At 39.7% G+C, this 23,739-nt stretch overlaps 1 protein-coding gene across 8 annotated transcripts in view; it reads left to right on the top strand.

Moving 5' to 3' along the window:
- CCDC15 (coiled-coil domain containing 15) overlaps positions 1 to 23,739 on the top strand; it is a 96,645-nt gene that overhangs the window by 45,656 nt on the left and 27,250 nt on the right. Inside the window, exon 14 of one of the 8 annotated variants that reach the window (XM_086678772.1) lies at positions 18,914 to 21,280. The exons of the other annotated variants lie outside the window; for them this stretch is intronic. Coding sequence (XP_086534898.1) covers positions 18,914 to 19,205 — 292 coding nt within the window. The 3' untranslated portion in view covers positions 19,206 to 21,280. Of the gene's footprint in view, positions 1 to 18,913; positions 21,281 to 23,739 lie in introns of those variants that run through there. 8 annotated transcript variants of the gene reach the window in all.

Here is a 23,739-nt window from a genome sequence, read left to right as displayed (position 1 = left end):
GCCCAGTTGGGCGGGGCTTAGTGTAATAGCTCCATTCTCTACTAGATGGTGTTGCTTAGCTTACTGGAGTGTATTGTTGTAGGTATGTATGTGCATGCACAGGAAGGGTGAAAATGGCATCACCCAGCTACCCAGTATCTAGTTTCAGGACTCTGTGCACTCCCCAACTGGCAATCAAGCATCCCTCCTTTGTCTCCGGCTTAAGTCCATTCTCTGCTTCTACACTGTCCGTGACCAAGCCATCAGGCTGCCAGGAGGCACCTCCATCCAGAATTTTATCTCAGATGGGGCCGTGTTTCCCAACTGCGACTGTTACCCACTCCAACTCTCTGGGGGAGGGTCTCACTGAGCAATGGCCGGGTGCTTGACTGGCCCCAGGAATGTTCGGGAGACCATGCTGCTGCCGATGCTCAGAGACTGTGGCTGGGTGCCAGCCAGCCCCAGTAAAAGTTCCTGCGATTGTGTAGCAGCAGCATTTCAGGGATTTTGGCAAATCACAACACACATCTGGTACCAGGTTTCACCCTTAATGTCCTTGTTCCAACACCAGTGAATGTGGTGGCCCTTCTCCAAGATCTGCTGGGACCTTTGCCTGTGGGAAGGCCATGTCACCTCTACCAATATTCTCCCAGCAGGGGAACTGCCTTTCCCCATGTGGCCCGAGGACCCCTTGGACCTTGCTCTCTGATCCTAGGGATTTGCCTTTCCCACCAGAGCACTGCCAGGTATCGAGCTGCAGAGTTTCAGACTCTGCACTCCCCCTGTTTTTAGAGTCTAAATGGAATTTAAACTCCTATCTCCTTTTTCCCTTTTTTGTTCAGTCCTTTGCAGCTGTTTCCAGTCTTCCGCTTTCTATCCAGCTGCTTTCAGGGGGTGGTGCTTTTCCCATACTTTCCCCCAGTCTCCATCCTCTCTCTGCAAGAAAAAACAGCTCCCTGCTTTCCATGGCTTCTCTGTCCCCAGTTTACCTCTCCACACTGCGTACCTGCTGAATTTTGTGGTTCAGGTTGTGCAGATTATTGTGTTAATCCTCAAATCAGTTTTCTAGGTGTGCAAGATGGTTTAGTGTTGATCTGGCTGCATTTCAAGGATGAGAGATGCAAAAAAAACTTCCATGCTGTTCTGCCATCTTGGCCCCTTCCAGCAATGTAGACAATATCAACAGTGTCAGATATTGGCAAGGATGTAGACAAGTTACAACTGATGTATTGGTAGTGAAAGTGGAAAAGAGCATAACCACTTTGGAAAACTGTTTAGTATATTATATAGTTAAACATACACCTACCTTACAAACTGTCCTTTTTGCTGCTAAATATTTCCTCAAGGAAAATAAAAGTATTCATAAAAACACTGAATAATGATAGAATATACTCTTTTTAAGTGTCCATGGCACATTTACCGAGATTGATTGTATCCTGGCTTATTTTCCAGACATGTTCTCTGACTATAGTGATGTTAAGCTAGAAATCAATGAGCAGTACATTTTAAAGGAATTCTGAGCCAAAAATAAAATTACAATAGAAATTATCAGGAAGTGCTGTGAAGAGAATAATGAAAATGTAACAGATCAAAACTTGTCAGGTGCAGCTAAAACAGTGCTTAGAAGGAATATTAGAGCCTTAATTGCAGTTATCAGAAAAAGTAAAGAGGGTAAAAATCAATGTTTTAACTTTCCATCTTTAAGAAGCTAGGAAAAAATAGCAAATCAAAGAAGAGGAAGGAAGTCATAAAGAGCAGAAATCATCCAGAAATGAAAAACAAATATACAATGGAGAAAACCAACAAAGCCAAAAGTTCTTTGAAAATTTAGTTTTTCCAGGCACATACCACTTTTACTAATCAGTAAAAAAGAAAAGAGAGACAACACTACCAATATTAGAATGAAAAATGAGCCATTACTACAGAGCCTAGAGACATTAAATGATATAAAAGGACATTATGAACAACTTCATGCTAAAAAATTTGGATCATTTTGATGATAGAGAAACTCCTTTAAAAATAAAAAAATATCAGTGCAAGAAGAAATAGAAATCTGAGTCACTCCATACCACTTAAAGACAGTAAATCAGTTATTAAAAATCTTACCAAAAAGAGAGGTGCCTCGGTGGCTGAGTCAGTTAAATATTGACTCTTAATTTTGGCTCAGGTCATGATCTCATGGTTTATGGGTTTAAGCCCTGGGCCGGGCTCCGCGCTGGCAGTGAGAAGCCTGCGTCAGATTCTCTCTCTCCTTCTCTCTCTGCCCTTCCCCTGCTTGTTCTCTCTCTCTCTCTCTCTCTCTCTCTCTCTCTCTGTGTTTCAAGAATAAATAAATAAGCTTAAAAAAAAAAAATCTTACCAAAGAGAAAAATTCATGTTCAGGTCCAGACTCAGATGTCTTCATTGGGGGATTCTTGCCAAATATTTAAAGGAAGAACAACACCAAGTTTTACATAAACTATTCTAGAGAATGGAAAATAGGGAATTCTCCCCAAATAATTGTAGAGGCCAGCATAACGTTAATACTAGCCTGACAAGGACATTACGAGAAAGCAACATTACAGACTAATTTCTCTCCTCAATATAAATGTAAAATCCCAAGTGAAATAGTAGCCCAGTGGCCTTTGAGGGGCACTCTTGCATGCCCCTGTCTTTAGAACTAATTCTTTTCTTTTTTTAAAGCCATTCTCCTCTTTGTTTTAGCAGTGGATTATGGAAAACTTGCAATTTTGTCTTGACATGAAAATATTTCGTTTTCATGGTGATCTTGCCTGATTGTCGTTGGAACTTCTGCCCAAATCTCTGCCTCCTGTCCCAGGGCAGCTTCTTAAACACCCCTGAACTTTTCCCAAGCCGTGGACCCAGTGGAAACAAAGCTTTTTGCACAACCAATGATGATGAAAAGAATGACTAAAATAAAACATTCCAAGATGTTTGAGAATTGTGTTTGGATACTAAAAATAAATAATTTTCTCCTGTTCCATGTTTCTTAATTTTTCAAATTTTTTATCATTAGTATTTTTGACTTTGAGAGCCTAAACAATATCTGCAGGGGCCCCTTGCTGCTGAATATCCTGTGTATTTCGTAATAGAGAGTACAAGGACTTCTGAAACTTTTATGTGGCAATTCATGGGTGAGAATGGTTTTCCTCTGAGGTGTTTAATAGGTTCTTTAGTATGTTTGTATTCTCACATGCTTTTTCTCCCCTCAAGATATATTAGAATATGGTTGTCTTAAAAACTGCTTGACAGAAACTGCTGCAATAAAAAATTTTCTGTACATGTTTAGGATTGGGGTGGAAGAGGCTTGAAAAAATCCTCATGATGTTGTCTAGGGTAACCTTTAAGCCAGGATTCTATTTAAATATTTCAAGGATTTTTTTTCTATTTTTAATGTTCATCAGGGCCATAATTATATAATCTTCCTGGATAATAGTTTCAGAATCTAAGGACATTGGTTCTCAGGAAGTTCATTCTTATGTGTAGGCTCTATTTGTCTTACTATCACCTAGTCATTTAACCATAATTATGATCTGATCTACATCAAAAATCCTTTTATTTCTGTAAAGCCAGTATGTAAGCATTTTATCAACTCTTCAAGCAAAAGAACAGAAATTTAGTTCAGTTCAAATAACTGAAGCCAAGACACCCCTGCTGTGGATGTTTTATGTCTAACCTAAATCTTCTTATGGCATGCCTACCACATGGCATAGTCAGTGGGGAATTCTTCTTTAGCTATATGCTGACCTTCTTTGAAAGCTTTTCTGCTTAAGGCTTTTGTTGTATTGCCATTTTCTCACTGGATAATCTTTTCCTTCTTTGATTTATACTCTTGACCCCAGAAAAAATATGAAGGTCTCTGTCTTACAGATGGTATCAGAAAATTAAATCTGTTGTCAATCATTTGCAGACAATTAAAAATTATTATTTTTTGCTTCTTCCTTGTTGAAGAAATGAAATCACGCATGACTTTTTTGCGTGGAAGTTATGATTTAACTGAAAGACAAAACAGCTTTAAAAAAAGGCAAAACCACTTTAGCAGCATTCTAAAATAAACATATATCTTCTTTCTAGACAGAAATTGATAATAACTGCTTCACCTCATTCAGTTGTTTTAAGAATCAAATAATATGTTTTCATTCATTCATTTAGGAGCAATTTATTGAGTATCTATTAATTGGTAGACATGATGGCTAGACTTAGGGGTTGCAACAAATGAAACACATCATCCCACTCTTCACAAAGATCTTACTAGATAGATTTCACTCATGAATGGGGAAGCAGGCAAATGAATTACATAGTTATAATACCATATATTAAGTATTACAAGACAGTATAGCATGTGGTTAAGAGCATGTGGAGATATGTGTTCAGGTCCCGTCTCTGCTACCTACCAGCTGTGTGGGAAAGGGATAATAGCAGTATATATTCCTGAAGTTGCCATGAGGATTAAATGAGGTAACATATGAATGTGCTCAATCTGGCACAGTAGCTGCTCGATAAATGTTAGTTGCCAAGTATTTAAGGAAAAATAATACCAAGTTTTACGTTATTCCAGAGAATGGAAAACCGGGAATACTTCCCAAATAATTATAGAGGCCAGTATAATCTCACTGCCAACCTGACAAAGGCATTACAATAAAGCAATGTTACAGACTAATGTCTCTTACCAACATAAGTATAAAAATCTCAAGTAAAATAAAATAGTTCTTTTAATATCATTAGAATAAAAAATTGCAAGAATATATGGGGGTACAGCAACTGTGTTTTGAACTCAGAATTGGGGGTATGTTTGTAGCAGAAGGCTTCCTGGGCTGAGTCTTGAAGGATTAGAAGCAGTAGTATGAGACAGAAGTGTAGTTGGAGGTGCCTGGGTGACTCAATCAGTCAAGCCTTCAACTCTTGATCTCGGTTGTGAGTAAATGCCCTGCATTGGGCTCCACACTGGACATGAAATTTACTTTAAAAAAAAATTGTAATTGGTTTGGAGAAAAGAGTAGATGGGAATCTTAGGTAAAAGGAATAACATTGTAAAAGCAGTGACTTGAAAAAATATGACACTTCTGAGTTGCATATGATTGGAGCTAAAAGAATGGCAAGAGGTAAGTCTTAAAAAACAAAGACAAGATCATAAACAGCTTTGTATGTCATGAGAAGGGATTTGGATTTTATCCTGAAAGCAGGAGCCATTTAGAATGGATAAGGTGATTAAGAACTAGATGTTAGGAGATTATTGAAATAATACACTTAGAAGATGAGAGAGGAAATTGGTTTTTTTAAAAAGGATTATTATATGAAGTCCTTACTGTGTGTCAAATGCTTTACATTCATTATGGTCTCATTTAATTGATACAATTCTGCAGGATAGTGGTAGCTGCCATTCACTGAGTGTTTATAATGTGTCCCAGCACTGTGTTGAGTGTTCTAGAGGCATTAGCTCATTTACTTGTTTCCATAACCTTATGAGATAAATTTGATTTTTATTTTAATCTTGTAGAAGAGAAAATGAGGTTAAGTAATTTGCCTAAGATTAAGATCACACTTAGCAATGGCAGAACTGGAATTCAGTCCCAAATTTATTGGATTTCAGGCACCCAACCTCTTTGAAGTCTGTAACACCACCTTTCAAATAAGCCAGCACCAAGGAGGCAATGAGAAGGAGACAATTTTAAGAGCATAAGAGAGAGTCCATAAAATTTTGTCAGAGGAGAATTGAGGGTTAAGTCCCAAGTTTATGAATTAGGTCACCAGGTAAAATCTAAAACAGATTTGCCTGGAAGGAGGTAGATGTGGAGAGAATAAGTTTAGTTTGGGGCATACTGGGTTTGAGGTGCTTAAAGGAAATCCAACTAGAGAATCCAGTAGGAAATGTTATGTTATTTTTAATAATGATTTCAGAAATCACTAAGGAAGAGTACTTATCAGAATCAGGAAGTGAGCAGACAGAAAGGTTGAATAGAAAAACAGGATCAGCAAGCAAAGATTTAGACCTGCTAGATTAGACCTTAATCCTGTTGTGCCAAAGAGGAAGATTTCTTTCGTGTCCTTGAGAAGTTATTTTTCTAACAGGGCACCACTTTAACCCCTGAAATAGACCTGTGTTTTAATCCACAAGCAGAATTCCTTTTATTTGAGAATATCGGTGTTGGCACATTGCTGGCTCTGGAAGAAAAATACCATAGAGCCAAAAAGATAGGCCTCATTTTTAGTTTCAGGTCTGTATTTTAGTTTAACTTTGTAAAGGGTTAGTAGTGTGGCCTTATTAATATGGAGGATGACCAACAAGAATTTTTGAACTGTTGGAATGATAAAACTATTTTAAATGCTGTTTGCCTGTGATACTGCTTTATCTTCAGGATTCTTTTCAAAGTGTCCGTGTTGACCTATATAGTTGTTTAGTTGTGCCAACACTCAGCATAGCAAGTTTACGGACCAATTTGCAGTGTTTTGTATTCTTACTCTCTTTTACTCCAAGTCTGACACTAGTTTCAGAATAACTTTCGGTGTTACAGCTAGGTACATTACATTGCCTGCTTCAGTGCTCTGGAAACAACCAATACATTGACATGTTGATTTCTGGCCTAGTTTAGTTTCTATTGTGTATCAACTGAAAGTTCTGTTTACACAAGAGGCCTTACAGGTATCAGAGAATAAGAACTCACTTACAGAATAGCTGTTTATGTCAACTTTGTAAGTTAGCTTTGTCATTTTCGACTTTATGATCCTTTCTGAAATTACCATATGGCAATAGTTCTTAATCTGAGAATCTGACCAAAGCTGTGGATTTTTTCCCCAGGAAAATACCTTTGAAATATTCAAATGGGGATGTCAAATTGGCAGGTAGTTAAATAGGTTTGAATCTCAGAGGAACTGTGTATGATGAGCTGTAGCTTTTGAGGTACAGGTGTTAGTGGGTGGGAACTGAAGCAGATGGCATGCATAAAGTCACCTGGGGAGAAGTTGCAGCGTGAGAAGTGAAGGAAGAATGCCTAGGTATGTTGTATTTCTACTTGGGTACTATGACTTTTTGGAGGGCCACAGACTATTTTAATATGTAACTTTTTTTTTGCTCTCTCAAATCAGTTTTTGCTACCTTGGGTACAATATTGCTCCCATTGAGGATATATGTGCTAGATGGATTAAATGACCTGTAAACCACCACTACCATTGACTTTGGAGAAAGTTGTTTTGATGCAGTGATTGATGGGCCTATAAGCTACATTGGTTTAGGTGAGGAGGACAGGAAATAGAACCAGAAAGTCTAGACAGCTCTTACAAGATGTTTGATGTGAGGAATAGTTGGGGTGGGAGTGAGGGCTGATTCCATTATTTCGAGTAACTGTCTTATTACCAAGATCTAAAGAGACAACATTTGAAAAACAATGCTGACATGTTTCCTTAGATCTTAGTTTTCTGGCTTAGAGGATAATTGGTTTTGAGAATTATACCAGTAGCTAATCTTTTCCGTTGTCATTCACTTGGCGCCGTTTAAATTTTACCATTGAAAACCTCAATTTGGTTCATTATCTGAACATTAACTTTTACCACTTGCCTTTTTCACAACATAAGGAGTTATTGAACTAAGAAAATATAAATGCCTTCAAAATCCAACTTCTCTTTACTGGCTGTCTTTGGTGTAATATCTCTGTAAATGTAGATCCCTAGCCAAGAGCCCCTTCATGATCTTAGGCTCATCTTTTAACTTTTGCACTCTTAATCTTTTCCTGTCATTCTCTTGCTTATTTCACACATTGTGTTTTAAGAAAGCAAGTTGACATATATTTTAAAGTCAGTTGTGAACGAGTATGTGCCTGTCTTGGCCTTTCCACACACACTACCTTTTCTCGTATTGCTACTACACCACCTTACGTGCCTTTATCTTCATCTTCACTGATATGAAAACATCTCTGTCTGCCCAAGTTGCAATAATGAGATTTCTCACCTCATTGCATTTGAGTTTGAATCATACTATAAAAGATATGCTTATGTTTTATACTCTTTGAGAAGTATTCAATTTAGACTTAGAGTTTTAGCTTAGCAAAGAATGGCAAGTGTGGGAGAACAGTTGTAAGAAAATCCTTGTTTAAAGTAGTCTTGTCACTCTACTAGAGGTGGCCTTGATTAGCTGTGAGAATCTGGATGGACTTGAGTTCCATATACAATACAACTACTGAGTCTCTTGTACTTTTCCAGTGCCTGATCTTTCAGCCTTTGTAGGACAACTTCCTGGGTTTTAGTATACACCTGTGTTAATCTAACTAAAAGGAAGGCCATAATTCCCCTGGAGTAAATAGCCTGCCACAAATGGATAGAAGCCCAGAATTTTCAGCAGTCCATGCTTTATTGAAGAGGTATGGGTGTGAATTGGCCTCATACTACTGTTCAGAAAACAACAGCTCTTTTGTTTCAAATTAATTTTTAGCGGTTGACATTATCAGCATATAAGGTTTAGTCTTGAATCTGTTATATTTTTTTAACAAAAGCTCATTACTTAGATTTTCATTTTTTTTTCCATGAGCTACTTATTTCCTCTCTACTTGTAGGTGGATTAAAAAAATAAATATAATTAATGTTCAATTAGCTGCACATATTTAAAGTACAAACTTTGATGTTTTGACATGTATATACATGAAACCATTACCATAGTCAAGACAGTGACCATATTATCATCCCCAAAAGTTTACTCATGCCCCTGGTAGTCCGACTTTTCTTTTGCTCCCTGTCTCTACCTCCCTAGGCAACCAACCACTGGTTTGCTTTCTGTCAATATTTGGTTTGGAGATAGCTTGGATACAAAGTAGCCAACAAGAAAGAGGAATGTTGCTCAGAAGGGGTACTATGCATGGCATATAAAGGCACTCCTCCCAGGGACAGGGGGACTAGGAGTGAGGAAGTGCCTTTCAGTCGCTGGATCATTATCTTGTGATATCACTCTTTGGTCACAAGACAGTCATAGGATACCTTTTTCCATGGTCAGCATTCTTTAGGGTACCTGAAAAATAGAAATATTTGCTCAAGCTGACTCTAAATTGTTACTTCTGTGTAAACTGTTTCTTTTGTTTTTGCTCAAACAACCTTTATTCTCTAACAGTTGTCACTGCTTGTTTGTTTTCTTGCCCAGAAGGAGGTATCTGTCTTTAAGCATATGAAAACTTAACTGGCCTTAGACCAGTGACTTCATAGGAATTAGATTCCTCTTATTTTTCCTATACTGCCTCATTACAACACGTACTCTTGTGCCCAGCTCCTTTTACCCAGCATAATTATTTTTAGATTCATCCTTGCTGTAGTATCAAGACTGATTCCTTTTTGTTGTACAATAGTATTCCATTTTATAGATATACCACACCATCCATTCATAGCTTGATGGACATTTGGGTTGTTTCCAGTTTAGGGCTACTAGAAAAAAGACTGCAATGAACATTCATGTACAAGTCTTTGGAAATATGTTACCTTTTCTCTTGGGAGTGTCGCTGGGAGTAGAATGGTTGGATCATATGGTAAGTTTATATTTAAATTTTTAAAGAAACTGTCATACTGGTTTCCAAAGTGGTTGTGCCATTTAATTTTACCACCAGCAGTGTAAGAGAGTTCAGGTTTTTACATCTTCACCAATACTTTGGGTTTGAACAGAAATGTTACCAAAAATGATATACAGATGGCAAATAAATACTTGAAAAGATGCTCAACACCTTCAGACGTATAGGAAATGCAAACTAAAACCACAATGCAATACCATAACACACCTATTCAAATGGTTAAAATAAAAGACTGACTATACCAAATACCAAGTTTTTGAGTTGTCTTACTGAGTTTTAAGACTTCTTTAGTATAATCTAGATACAAGTCTTTTTTATCAGATATATGCTTTGCAAAGATTTTCTCCCATACCGTGGTTTGTCTTTTTATCTTAACATTGTCTTTTAAAGAGCAGAATAAATTTTGATGAATACCTGTTTTTCAGTTTGTTCCTTAATAAATTATGTTTTTGGTGTTATATTTAAGAAATCGTTGCCTAACCCAAGGTCATAATTTTTTTTTTTTTTTTTTTTTGCTTTCTTCTGGAAAGATGATCACTTTAAGGTTTTATATTTAGATTTGTAATTTAGTTTGAGTTCACTTTCATATATGGTGTGAAGTTATTTTTTGCATGTGGATATCAATTTGTCAAAAAGGCTATCCTTTCTCCACTGCATTGCCTTGTGCCTATGTCAACAATCAGTTGTACAACAAATGGAAGGGAAAATTAATAAGTTGGACTTCATTAAATTAAAACCATCAAGAAAGTAGAAAACAGCTACAGAACGGGAGAAAACATTTGCAAATCATATATCTAATAAGGGACTTGTATTCAGAATATTTAAAGAACTCTTACAACTCAGTAATAAAAGGACAATCCCAATTAAATTAAAAAGGATTTAAATAGACATTTCTCCCAGGCAAACATACAAATGGCTAATAAGCACTTAAAAGGATGCTCAACCTCAAGAGTTATTGGGAAATGCAAATCAAAACCTCACACCCACAAGTATGGCTGTTATAAAAACAGCAAATACTAACAAGTGTTGATAAGAATATGGAGGAATTAGAATTCCCTACATTGTTGGTGGGGAATGTCAACTGGTACAGTTGTTTTTGGAAAACAGTTTAGCAGTTCCTCGAAAGGTTCAACAGATTTACCATATGACTCAGCAGCTCCACTCCTGGATATATAACCAAGAGAACTGGAAATGCACATCCACACAGAAACCTGCACACGTGTTCGTGGCGGCATTATTCATAGTAGCCAGGAAGTAGAAGCAGCCTGCGTGTCCAAAAACTGATGAATAGAGAAATAAAGTGTGGTATATCTATACAGTGGAATATCAGCAATAAAAAGGAATGAAGCACTGATTCAGGCTACAACATGTAGGGCTTTGAAAACATTATGCCAGGTGAAAGAAGCCAGTCACAAAGGCTGCATATTGTATGATCCCAGTTATATGAAATGTCTAGAACAGGCAAATCTATAGTCTCTATAGATTTGGGAAGGAGGGGATGGAGAGTGACTGCTAACGAATACAGAGTTTCTTTCCAATATAAGATTTCTTTTGGGAGCGATGAACAGGTTCTCATATTACTGTGATGGTGAGCGGTATGGCATTCAAATTTTATCTTAGTAAAGGTGTTTAAAAAATGAGCTTTCCATATATGTGTTGGTTTATTTCTGGACTTGCTCTTCTTTTCTGCTGATCTATTTGTCTAAGTACAAATACCATGCAGTTTTGATTAGTGTAGTTTTATAACAATGCTTGAAATCACATAGTGATAGCCCTCTAGTTTTTTTCCCCAGAGCTGTCTTGGCTCGTCTAGGCCCTTTGCATTTCCATATGAATTTTAATCTTTGTTTATTTTTGAGACATACAGAGACAGAGTGTGAGCAGGGGTGGAACAGAGAGAGAGGGAGACACAGAATCCGAAGCAGGCTCCAGGCTCTGAGCTGTCAGCACAGAGCCTGATGCAGGACTCAAATCCACGAACCGTGAAATCATGACCTGAGCCAAAGTCGGATGCTCAACCAACTGAGCCATCCAGGCACCCCTGCATTTCCATATGAATTTTAAAATAAGTTTGTCAATTCATACGAAAAGCCTTCTTGGATTTTTTGATTGTATTGAATCTATAGATAATTTGGGGAGAATTGACATGTTATGATACTGAGTCTTCCAACCTGTGACAAAGGTATATTGTTCCATTTATTTAGCTCTTCTTTAGTTTTTCTCAATTATGGTTTTTAGTGTATAGGTCTTTCACGTCTTTTATCATATCTGTCCCTAAGTATTTCATATTTTTGTAGTGGTGTTTGGTAATGGCTTTGTAAATGGTGTTTATTTTATTTGTTTCTGATTTTTTGCTGTTGTTGCTAGTATGTGGAAATGTACAATTGATTTTTGGGTATGGATCTTATATCCTGCAACCTTATTAATAAGCGTACTTATTAATTCATTGGATTTATTTACATGGTGATCATGTGTTATCTTCAAAGACACTTGTATTTCTTTCTTTAAATCTGGCTGGATGGCTTTTCTTTCTCTTTCTTGCCTGATTTACTGGCTAGAACCTTCAGTACAATGTTGAATAGAAGTGCTCAGAGTGGACAATCCTGGATCTCAGGAAAACATTTAGTCTTTCATCATTAAGTGTCATGTCAGCTGTAGTTTTTTCATGGATGCCATTTAGTTTGTTGGGAATTTTTATCAGGCATGGATGTTAGATTTCGTCAAAAATCTTTTTCTCTCTAGTGAGATGACCATAATAGTTTTTCTTTTTTAGTTTATTAATATGGGGAATAACATTGTTTGATAGTTGAATGTTAAACCAACCCTGTGTTTCTGGGGTACACCTCACTTGGTAATAATGTATAATCCTTTTTTTTTTTAATGTTTATTTATTTTTGAGAGAGAGACAGAGTGTGAGTGGGGGAGGAGCAGAGAGAGAGGGAGATACAGAATCTGAAGCAGGCTCCATCCAGGCTCCCAGCTGTCAGCACAGAGCCTGACGCAGGGTTCGAACCCACAAACCGTCACATCATGACCTGAGCCAAAGTCAGGTGCTCAACTGACTGAGCCACCCAGGTACCCCAATGTATAGTCCTTTTAATATATTGCTTGATTAGATTTGCTGAGAATTTTGTTCAGAATTTATGTCTGTGTTCTAAGAGATACTGGCTTATACTTTCCTTGTAATATCTTTGATTAGTTTTCATTTCAGAGGCTGATAGAATGGGTTGGGAAGTATTCTCTCCAGTTTTGTTTTGTTTTGTTTTGGAAGAGTTTATGCAGAATAGGTATTATTTCTATCTTGAATGTTTGGTAGAATTTGCCAATGAATCCATCTGACTCTAGAGTTTTCATTGTGGAAAGGTTATTTAAAAAAAAAATTTTTTTTTAATGTTTATTTATTTTTGAGACAGGGAGAGAGCATGAACAGGGGAGGGTCAGAGAGAGGGAGACACAGAATCTGAAGCAGGCTCCAGGCTCTGAGCTGTCAGCACAGAGCCCGATGCGGGGCTAGAACTCACGGACTGCGAGATCATGGCCTGAGCCAAAGTCGGCCACTTAACTGACTGAGCCACCCAGGCGCCCCTGTGGAAAGGTTATTAACAACATTTTCACTGTTGATAATAGATACAGGGCTATTTAGGCTATCTCTATTTTCTTAAGTAAGCTTTAGCAGTTTGTGTCTTTTAACAAATTTGTCATTTCATCTAAGTTGTTAAATATTTTGGCATAACATTGTCTTTAGTGTTCTTCTATCATTCTTTTACTATCTGCAGAATCTGTAGTGATGTTGCTTCTGTTGCTCCTCTTGTTTTTTATCTTAATAATTTGTTCCTTCTTTTTGTATGTGTGATCTAGGTGGCTGAAGATATATCAATTTTATAGAATTTTTCAAAGACCTAGCTTTTTCATTTTTTTTTCATTGTTCTGTTCCCTAATTTATTGATTTCTGTTCTGATCTTTATTATTTAGTCTCTTCTGCTTACTTTAGGCTTAATTTCCCTTTTTTTGGGGGGGGGGTTTCTTAATGTAGAAGAGTAGGTCGTTGATTTGATACCTTTCTTCTTTTCTCATATAAAAAATTCACTACTCTAACAGCACCTGATGGATTCATTTCCATTCAGTTCCAAATACTTGCTCATGTTTCCTTTGTTTCTCTTTGATCGTGGGTTATTTAGAAGTGTATTACTTAATTTCCAAATATTTGGGGCTCCTGGGTGGCTCAGTCAGTTAAGCATCCGTTGGATTTCAGCTGAGGTCATGATGTCATGGTTTGTGAGTTTGAGCCCTGCGTTGGGCTCTGTGCTGACAGCTGGGAGCCTGGATGGAGCCTGCTTCAGATTCTGTGTCTCCCTCTCTCTCTGCCCCTCCCCCTGCTCACATCCTGTCTCTCTCTCTCTCTCTCTCAAAAATAAACATTAAAAAAAATTTCTAAATATGTGATTTTCAAGTTTCTCTCTTTTTTTTTAATGTTTATTTATTTTGAGAGAGAGAGAGAGAGAGAGTGTGTGTGTGTGTGTGTGTGTGAGTGTGTGTGTGAGTGTGTGAGAGAGCTGGGGGAGGGGGCAGAAAGAGAGTGAATCTTAAGCAGGCTCCTCACTCAGCACAGAGTCCCACATGGGGCTTGATCTCACCACTTTGAGATCACCACCCAAGCTGAAATCTGGAGTTGGACACCTAACCTACTGAGCCACCCAGGCACCCCCGTCCTTGCCATTTTTATGCTTACTTACTTCATCAATAATTGAGACAGTAGTATTGAAATCTCTGTGGATTTGTCACATCTCCTTATAGTTCCATCAGTCTTTGCTTCATATATTTTGAAGTTCTGTTATAAGATGTATAAATGTTTGAGGTTGTTATGTCTCTTTAATGAATTGACTCCATAATTATGAAGTGATCTTCATTATCCCTGAGAATTTTGTGTTCTCTGAAATCTACATTGTGTGATATTAATATAATCACTCAGCCTTCTTTTAATTAGTGCTAGCGCAATGTATTTTTTTCCATCCTCTTATTTTTTAACCAATTTGTTCCTTTATATTTAAAGTGCATTTCTTGTCAGCAGCATATAATTAATTCTTGACTTTTTGTCAGATTTGACAATTTCTGCCTTTTAATCGGGGTGTTTCAGATCATTTACCTTTAATGTGATTATTGACAGGGTTTGATATCAGAATATCATATTGCCGTTTGTTTTCTATTTGTGCCATTTGCTTTTTGTTCCCCCCCTTTTTTTTCTTTTTCTGCCTTCTTTTGAATTACTTTCATGTTTTTATAATTCTGTTTGATCTCCTTTGCATGTTAGCTATAACTTTTTTTTGCTATATTATTGGTTATTCTAGGGTTTGTGGTATACATGTCTAGCTTTTCTACAGTCTACTTTCCAATGATATTATACTACTATACATATAGTATAAAAATCATAGGATAAGAATCTTGCAAGAATATACTTCCATTTCTCCTATCCCAACCTTTGTCCTATTGTTATCATGCATTTTACTTTTTTTTTTTTTTTATATTTATTTATTTTTGAGAGATACAGAGACAGAGTGCGAGCGGGGGAGGGCCAGAGAGAGAAGGAGACACAGAATCGGAAGCAGGCTCCAGGCTCCGAGCTGTCAACACAGAGCCCAATAGGGGCTCGAACTCATGAACCGTGAGATCATGACCTGAGCCAAAGTCAGACGCCTAACTGACTGAGCCACCCAGGCGCCCCCATGCATTTTACTTTTATGTACAAACTACATTATTATTTTTTAAAGTCTATTATTTAAAGACACAAGAAGAATAGTTATATACATAACCTAAAGTATTATTTTTTTTTAAAATTTTTTTTTTTTCAATGTTTATTTATTTTTGGGACAGAGAGAGACAGAGCATGAACGGGGCAGGGGCAGAGAGAGAGGGAGACACAGAATCGGAAACAGGCTCCAGGCTCTGAGCCATCAGCCCAGAGCCCGACGCGGGGCTCGAACTCACGGACCGCGAGATCGTGACCTGGCTGAAGTCGGACGCTTAACCGACTGCGCCACCCAGGCGCCCCTCCTAAAGTATTATTTTGCAAAAAAAAAAGATAAAGTATTATTTTGCAACCTTTAACATTTCTTGTAGTTGCTGGTATGCTGGCAATGAATTCTTTTAGCTTTTGTAGGTCTAAGAACAACTTTGTTTCATTTTTCCCTTTTATTTGTTCATTTATTTATATGACATGCTTTTTAAATTTTTTTTTAACATTTTATTTATTTTTGAGAGAGAGAGACAGAGCACAAGCAGGGGAGGGGCAGAGAGAGGGAGACACAGAATCCGAAGCAGGTTCCAGGCTCTGAGCTGTCAGCACAAAGCCCAACGTGGGGCTCAAATCCATGAACTGTGAGATCATGACCTGAGCTGAAGTCAGATGCTCAACCGACTGAGCCACCCAGGTGCCCTATTTAACATGCTTTTTAAAAAGTGCACAGTTTAGTAGTGTCAGTAAATAAATGTTATATTCACATTGCCATGAAGCAGATCTCCAGAACTTTTTCATCTTGCAAATAGAAAACTCTGTACTGTTAAACAACTCCCCCTCACCCCATAGCCTCTGGTAATTGGCCATTCTACTTTCTGTTTCTATGAATTTGACTACTTTACATCCTCGTATTAGTGTAATCATATGTTATTTGTCTTTCTGTGACTGGCTTATTTGACTTAGCATAATGTCCTTAAGATTCCCATGTTACCATATTTCTTTCCTTTTGAAAGTTGAATCATATTAACATTCTATTGTATATAATAGCACATTGTATTTAGCTATTTGTCTGTAGATGGACATGTGTTGCTTCTTAATGCCACAGTGAATATGGGTTTGCAGATATGGGTGTGCAAATACCTTGCTTTCACTTCTTTTAGATATATACTCAGAAGTGGGATTCCTAGATCATATGGCAGTTCTATTTTTAATTTTTTGAAGAATGTCCATCCTATGTTCCACAGTGGTTGCTCCATTTTGCATTCCTGCCGACAGTGCACAAAGGTTCCAATTGCTCACATCCACGCCAACACTTATGTTGTTTTTTTGATAGTACCCATCCTGATGGGTGTGAGGTGATATTTCACTGAGGTTTTGGTTTGCATTTCCTAATGATTAGCAATGTTGAGCAACTTTTACTATGCCTGATGACATTTACAGATCATCTTTGGAGAAAAATCTGTTCAAGCCTTTTATCCATTTTTAATTGGATTATTTGCTTCTTTTTGGATTATTTTTTTTCTGTGCTTTATTTGAAATAATTTCTATCATTTATGCTTTCAGATTTGGTTCTGTAACATCTAATCTGCTGGTAATCCCATCCAGTGTATTTTTAAAATTATCTTTATAGAGCAGTTTTAAGTTCACAGCAAAATTGAGAGGAAGGTACAGCAATTTCTCATATACTCCTTGTCCCCCAACATTCAGAGCCACCTCAGTTAGCAGCATACTCTACCAGCTTGGCACATTTGTTACAAATGATGAACTTAAGTCCCAAAGTCCACGGTTTACATTAGGGTTCACTGTTGGTGTTGCACATTTATGGGTCGGGACAAATGTATAACAGCATGTATTTATCTTTATAACACCATACAGAGTAGTTTTACTGCCCTGGAAGTCCTGGATGCTCTGTCCATTCATCCCTCTAGCCCTGCCCTCCCCTGCTAACTTCTGGCAACCACTGATCTTTTCACGGTCTCCACTGTTTTGCTGTTTTCAGAATGTCATACACAGGTTTCCCTTGCTATCCCAAAGTAGAGCATTCCTACGAGATCTTTCATAAGCTGAAATGGTGTAAAGCTAAGAAGCAATTACCATTAATTGATACAGAAAAATTTTTGAGTGTTCCTAGACCCCAAAAAATAATCTCTCCTAAGCTTTTCTGACTCTAGAACACATTATGCTAATGGATATACAAAATAAATCAAGATGAATCACAGATGCTAACCTTCACAGCGGTGGTGGCTTGATGCTGAGATTGCTGAGTGTAGTTCCCAAGGAAGGAGCTTCGTGGTGCCACTCTCACTGCTGAGGGTACCGGCTCCCTCTGTGACGGTTCACTGCAAAACAAAAACTGAACGCTGTTTTCATTTTTCGTAAAAGCAAAAATCTTCAGATTTCTTTCAGTTAGTGAAAATAGGTGTTAATGTAAGGCTTTTGTAAAAGCAAAGTGGAATAACACAAACTTTTGAAAATCTGGGGATACCTGTAGTTGGGATCATACAGTATGTAGCCTTTTCATATTGCTTCTTTCAATTAGTAATATGCATTTAAGTTTCTCTATGTCTTTTCATGGCTTGGTAGCTCATTTCTTTTTACCACTGAACAATATTCCATTGTCTGGGTATATCACAGTTTATTTATGTGTTCATCTACTGAAGGACATCTTGGTTTCTTCCAAGATTTGGCAGTTATGAAAAAAGCTGCAATAAACATCCATGTGCAGGTTTTGTTTGGATATAACTTTTGAAGTCCTTTGGGTAAATACCAAGCAGTGTGACTGCCAGATTATATGGTAAGAGTAAGCTGGCTGTGCAATTTTGTATTCCTGCTAGCAGTGAGGTTCTCTTTGCTCCACCTCCTTGTCAGCATTTGGTGTGACAGTGTTCTAGATTTTGGCTATTCTTTTTTTTTTTTAATTTTTTTTAATGTTTATTCATTTTTGAGGAAAGAGAGTGTGATGGGGGAGGGGCGGAGAGAGAGGGAGACAGAATCTGAAGCAGGTTCCAGGCTCTGAGCTGTCAGCATAGAGCCCAGCGTGGGGCTTGAACCCATAAACTGTGAGATCATGACCTGAGTCGAGGTCAGATGTTTAACCAACTGAGCCACCCAGGCGCCCCTAGATTTTGGCTATTTTAATAGCTGTGCAGTGGTATCTCATTGTTTTATTTTGCATTTCCCTCATAGCATATGATGCCGCATTTTTTAATATATTTGTTTGCCATCTGTACAGTTTACCCTTGAACAATGTAGGGGTTAGGTATACTGATGCCCTGCACAGTTGAAAATTTGCATATGACTTTGGACTCCCCCAAACTTAACTACAAATAGCCTAATGTTGACTGGAAGCCTTACTGGTGACATAAATGGTTGATTAGCACATATTTTGTGCGTTTTGTGTATCATATACTGTATTCTTACAATACAGTAAGTTAGAGGAGAGAAAATATTATTAAGGAAATCATAAGGAAGAGAAAATACATTTATAGTACTGGACTGTATTGAAAAGAATCCATGTATAAATGGATCTGTGCAGTTCAAACCTGTGTTGTTCAGGGGTTGGCTGTGTATGTATATGGAGAGAAAGTGATAAAGCAGATGTGACGAGATGAGAACTGGTGAATCTAGGTGAATAGTACACATGCTCATTGTATTATTCCTTCAGGTTTTCTGTGGGTTTGAAGCTGTCCAGAGGAAAAAGTTGGGGGCAAAGGTATAGTTTGGACTCTCACCGTCAGCTCCACCATGAAGATGGCTCTCCACCACACTTGCCAGAAGAGGTCCCTAAAATCCTAGGGCTTTGCAAGAGGGAAGCAGCTGGATTACTAGGAACTGCTTTTCTAGCAGCTTCCCAGTGTGGCTGGATTCAGAGCCAGCTGATTGGGGGATGTCAGGCCACAAAGGTGGATAGATTGAGTTTGTCTGATACTGAGATAAAAATAGGCCCTATATCTTAGATAGCCCTGCTAAGGTGCCTCCATGGATATGAGTAATGGTCAGACCCAGGGGATCAACCAGGGCTTCGAAAGCTAGACAACTGGAAAACCTGGAGCACCATGCCAAAGGTTCTTTTCGTGAATCGCCTTTTCCTACTGAGATGAGAGAATACAAAATGAAGCAGTGCTCAGAAGTCTGCTACAGTCCCAGTGGGAGCAGCCACCACTCAGGCCTGAGCGGAAGTCTGTGGGTGCTGGGCACTGTCAGCACCTGGCTGGCTGGTCTGCACAGGGTTTGCTCTGGTGGGCCATGCGGGTCCAAGTCACTGACCTCGGACCGAGAGCACCTGGGGTAAGTCCTGATCCCACACTTGTAAGCTGTGAGGCTGATTCCCATTATTCTTGTTCACAAAAAAACAGTTTTCTTCTCTCCTGCCTGCCTTCTTGATGGGCTACAAAAACTGAAAACAAACCACGAAAGGGCCTTTCAACTCCTAAAGGCCAGTGAGATATCTGTTATTATTACTTTGTAGGCACAAAACAATTAGTTTTGCAACTCAGCTAGATGGTTTTTAGGCCTTGAGTATATTTTTATTACGAGGTTGTGTGAGTGAAGTCCTTTAAACCTCTGAGGAAGCAGGATTGAGATACCTTGAGATGCTCATTTTCTCCTGAGCAAACAGAGAATGGCAGAGGATGATGCCCTTGTGATATGCCTTAACCGATGAAATAGATCCCCACAGGCAAGTGGTGACACACTCACACTGTCCAGAATGTCAGCGTCCTGGCTGAGCCAGCGCTGGCAGCTCTCTGTCAGAGTGCTGCAAAAGAGGGAAGCAGGACCTCCACTCAGTCCATGATGTCAGCCCATCGGCCTTGGCATCTCAGGGGCAGCAGAGCAGAACTGGCAGAGTGGGACGGGAGCAATGCCTTTGGTTAGTCTTCAGGAGGAGGGGGTTGAGTTGGCAGGTATATGCTACAGAGAAAGACTTCACTCAGTGCCAGGGAGAACTTTCATGTGGCCTGTCCAAGATGCAGTGGTTGCACAGAGCTCCCCATACTCTGACTCAGCTCCATCACCCCTCCTTGAAGAGCAGCTGGGAAAGATGCGCCATTGACCAGAGAGTTGGATCAGATGATATGCTAGGTCTCTTCCAACCTTAACAATATGAGCCACTTTTATCTAGCAGTGAATCTGAATTAATCCATGCTCTGCTTCCTAGCCATGTGATCTTGGACATGTTTATCAGGTTTCTGAGCCTTCATTTTCTTAGCTATAAAATGAGATTATCAACATCTACTCTGCTTATCTCACAAGGTTGTTTTAAGGCTCAGCAGAAATAAGCAGTGATTCCTGGTGAAATCATAAATGTTCTCACGTGACTCTCAGTACTCTGCACACAGTGCCAGGCTGACCAAGTGAGTGCCTGGACTGGCTGTCCCATGGTTCAGAGCAAGGATCACATGTGCTCAAGGGGTCAGCACTAAATCAGATTTCACTAGCCATCCTCCCTCTGTGGTTACCCCTTTGGCCATTTTTGTCTTCTTTATCCCTGTATCGGCTCTTCCCTTCTTTCTTTCCCTTATATTCATTCATCTAGTACTTTCCAAGAGGTTATTATGTCCCAGACATCTGCTGGGCCAGGGGGAGCATGTAAATTATTGCCAGTCCTGCAAATGTGGTGCAGGGAGAATACAGAGAAGGAATGAGGTCAGCAGTGCTCTTAGAGAGGTTTGTGCTGGGGGCTCACGGGGTGGCAGTCTTTGGCAGGGCAAGGCTGGAGGAAGGGAGGCTAGACAGGGGAAGTGTCACGAGGAATATGACATTTGGGCCTGTATTTGAAGAACAGATGTTGATTTTCCAAATGGAGAAGGCGAAGGGAGGGCATGAACAAAGTGCACGTGGATGTGAGTGTTAAAGCCCCATGGGCTTTGCTTCTCTGCCCCCATCCTTAACCAGCTCCTCTCCTCTGGTCAGTTCCTGCACGTAGCTTCTTTCTAAGCAAAAAGACTTGAAAACTAAAGATGGTTTTTGGAAATACTGCTTGCTCATTGAGGGCTGTAAATATTACTATGAAATAAAGACAGTAATTCTCAACCCTGGCTATGTACCAGAATCACCTGTGGTTTGTTTTTGGTGTTGTTTTAATTCAGATTTCGTGGCTCCACCTTTCATGTATTCTGATTTAGTAAGTTTGGGGCAGGACTGCTGAAATTGATATGATCTGCTTTTACACATTTGGAGGTAGAAATATTGTCACATGATCTTTGTTTTTCCAGTTCTCACTAAAAACTGCACGTGTTTTATTGCAGGAAGCTCAGTATCACCTAGTAAAGATTCTCATCTAGCTTCAGTTCTCTGATAAGCCTAAAGGCTTAGAAGTTCTAAAAAAGTGATGGAACTGCCGTGGGTGGGGTTAGCCCAGCTTCTGTTCCCAGAGGGGATAGAATGGACGATGAGCCGTTCACTACTTATCTTCCCTGTGCCTCAATTTTCTCATCTGTGAAATGGAAACTAAAACAGTTCCCACCTCATAAGATAGTGGTGAGGACTAAAAGAGCACAGAGAACGTCATAGCACATAGTAAGTGCTCAGTAAATAATGGCTGTCATCATGGGGGCGTCAAAGCCTACCTGGTGATTACTGGTGTGGGCTCTGGAGCCAGACTGCCCTGGCTCCCAGCCTGGTGGCTACTCTCTGTATAACCTCCACAGCTCACTTTCCTTCTCTTTACAATAGGGCTGGTCATGACTCCCTCACAGAACTGTTATTAAATGTGATTAAATGAATGAATAAGTGCAAGGCACTGAGGTCATTGCTGGGCAAATAGCACCAGAGAAATATTAGCATTTTTCATTACTTCTGCTGTGACCTCTCACTGCCTTACAGCGTCACTGTTGGGCCCTCGTCCTACCTTGTCGTCAGCTAGTGCTTGCCCGCTGCTCCTAGCAGCCTTTCAGGCCCAGCTGTGGCCCTTTGAGAAGGGACCACCACCTCCCCCTTTGCTACCCGTAGAGCACTGTACCCTGACTTGGTCTCCTAATACAGCAGTTCATGTACGCAGGCTCCTGCCAGGATGCTGGCCGGCCCTGCAGTGCTGAGTCAGGACTAGTTCCAGCTCCTGTAGCTGGTGGAGCCAAAGCCTCCATTCTCCCACCTTCTTCCCCACAGAGATCCACCCTGGGGTCCACAGCATTTCTGTGGCCATCTTGGAACCTAAAGGGTCTGGGCACGGCCCTGTCCCCAGCGAAGGTAGTCTTTTAAAGGACGTTAGGGTAATTCCTGGGGTCCCCACATCCTACTTTGTTCAAAAGGCTGCTTGCCCTTTGGTGCCACGTGATTGACCCTCATTAAGGATATTGCCCGAGATAACCAGGTGCTGACACACACTCTTCTGGTGGAACCATTGTTGGGGATTTTAAGGCGCTGTTTTGCTTCTTAGAGAAGGTGAAACCCACACATCTAATCTCTGCTTGGAATCTGTGTTATGTATAATTAAAAAAATTTTTTAAGTTTATTTGTTTTGAGAGAGAGAGTACATGCACGTGCGTGCATGAGTAGGGCAGGGGCAGGCAGAGAGGGAGAGAGAGAATCCCAAGCAGGTTCCATACAGCACAGAGCCCGACATGAGGCTCAAACTCACAAACTGTGAGATCATGACCTAAGCCCAAGCTGATGCTTAACCAAGTGAGCCACCCAGGTGCCCCTGTATTATGTATAATTTTTTTAAACCCAATGCCTGATTCTAATATCCAGCCAAGGTAGAGAATCACTGAGACAAGAAGACTGAGATGTAATGGTTGGTAAAAGTCACCCCTACAAGTTGGGAGGCAGGCTTATTTCCTGGAGGCTGCCATCCCTCGGAATATTTTGATCTAGAGTATTGGAGCTAAGTCTGTCCTTCAAGATCAGCTGACTCAGTGATTCCCTCCCCAGTGTGCAGCAGAATCACTGAGGTGGTCTGCTTATCATACAGATTCTTAAGTCTTGCTGATTCCAGTAAGTCTGGGAGTCCCAAATCCTAGTGAGATGCCCTAGTGGGAAGGGACCCGTGGGGAGGGTGTGGACAGAGTGGGCAGAAGGTTGCCCTTATAGTTAGCCTAAGCAGGGAGTTGTACGAGACCGGGGAGGTATCCTGGGTAGGTAGTTCTTATCAGAAGGTGGAAACATAGTGCAGCTCTCAAAGTTAAATCTCAAATCTCTTGTCAAATACTGTATGCCCTGTGTGGCTAGCAGGACATATTTGCAGATGGAAGAAAATGTATGTCCAAAGTAGGAATCCCTATATCAGAACTCTCCATGGGAGCAAGGTGAACCCCTGGGGATGCAGGCTGGGGAGACAGCTGCTGCTGGTGGGCAGCAGGGAACGGCTTGGGCCCTGATCACCTCATGGCTCCTTTCTGTCACTGGTGACCACATGAGCCCAGGAGCAAATGTTCTTCCCATCAACACATTCTCACGTGCTGCTGCCACCACTGGCTTCATTTTCCAAATGTCCAAGGATATGAGGCCGAGCAAGCCTGAATGAGGTGAGCAGGAGCTCTCTGGAATTTT

This window comes from Puma concolor, chromosome D1 (assembly GCF_028749965.1).
Source record: "Puma concolor isolate L17-30 chromosome D1, mPumCon1.1.hap2, whole genome shotgun sequence".
Classification (NCBI taxonomy): Eukaryota; Metazoa; Chordata; class Mammalia; order Carnivora; family Felidae; genus Puma; species Puma concolor.
The sequence above is the reverse complement of the archived record's forward strand: the minus strand, read 5'-3'. Positions and strand labels throughout refer to the sequence as shown.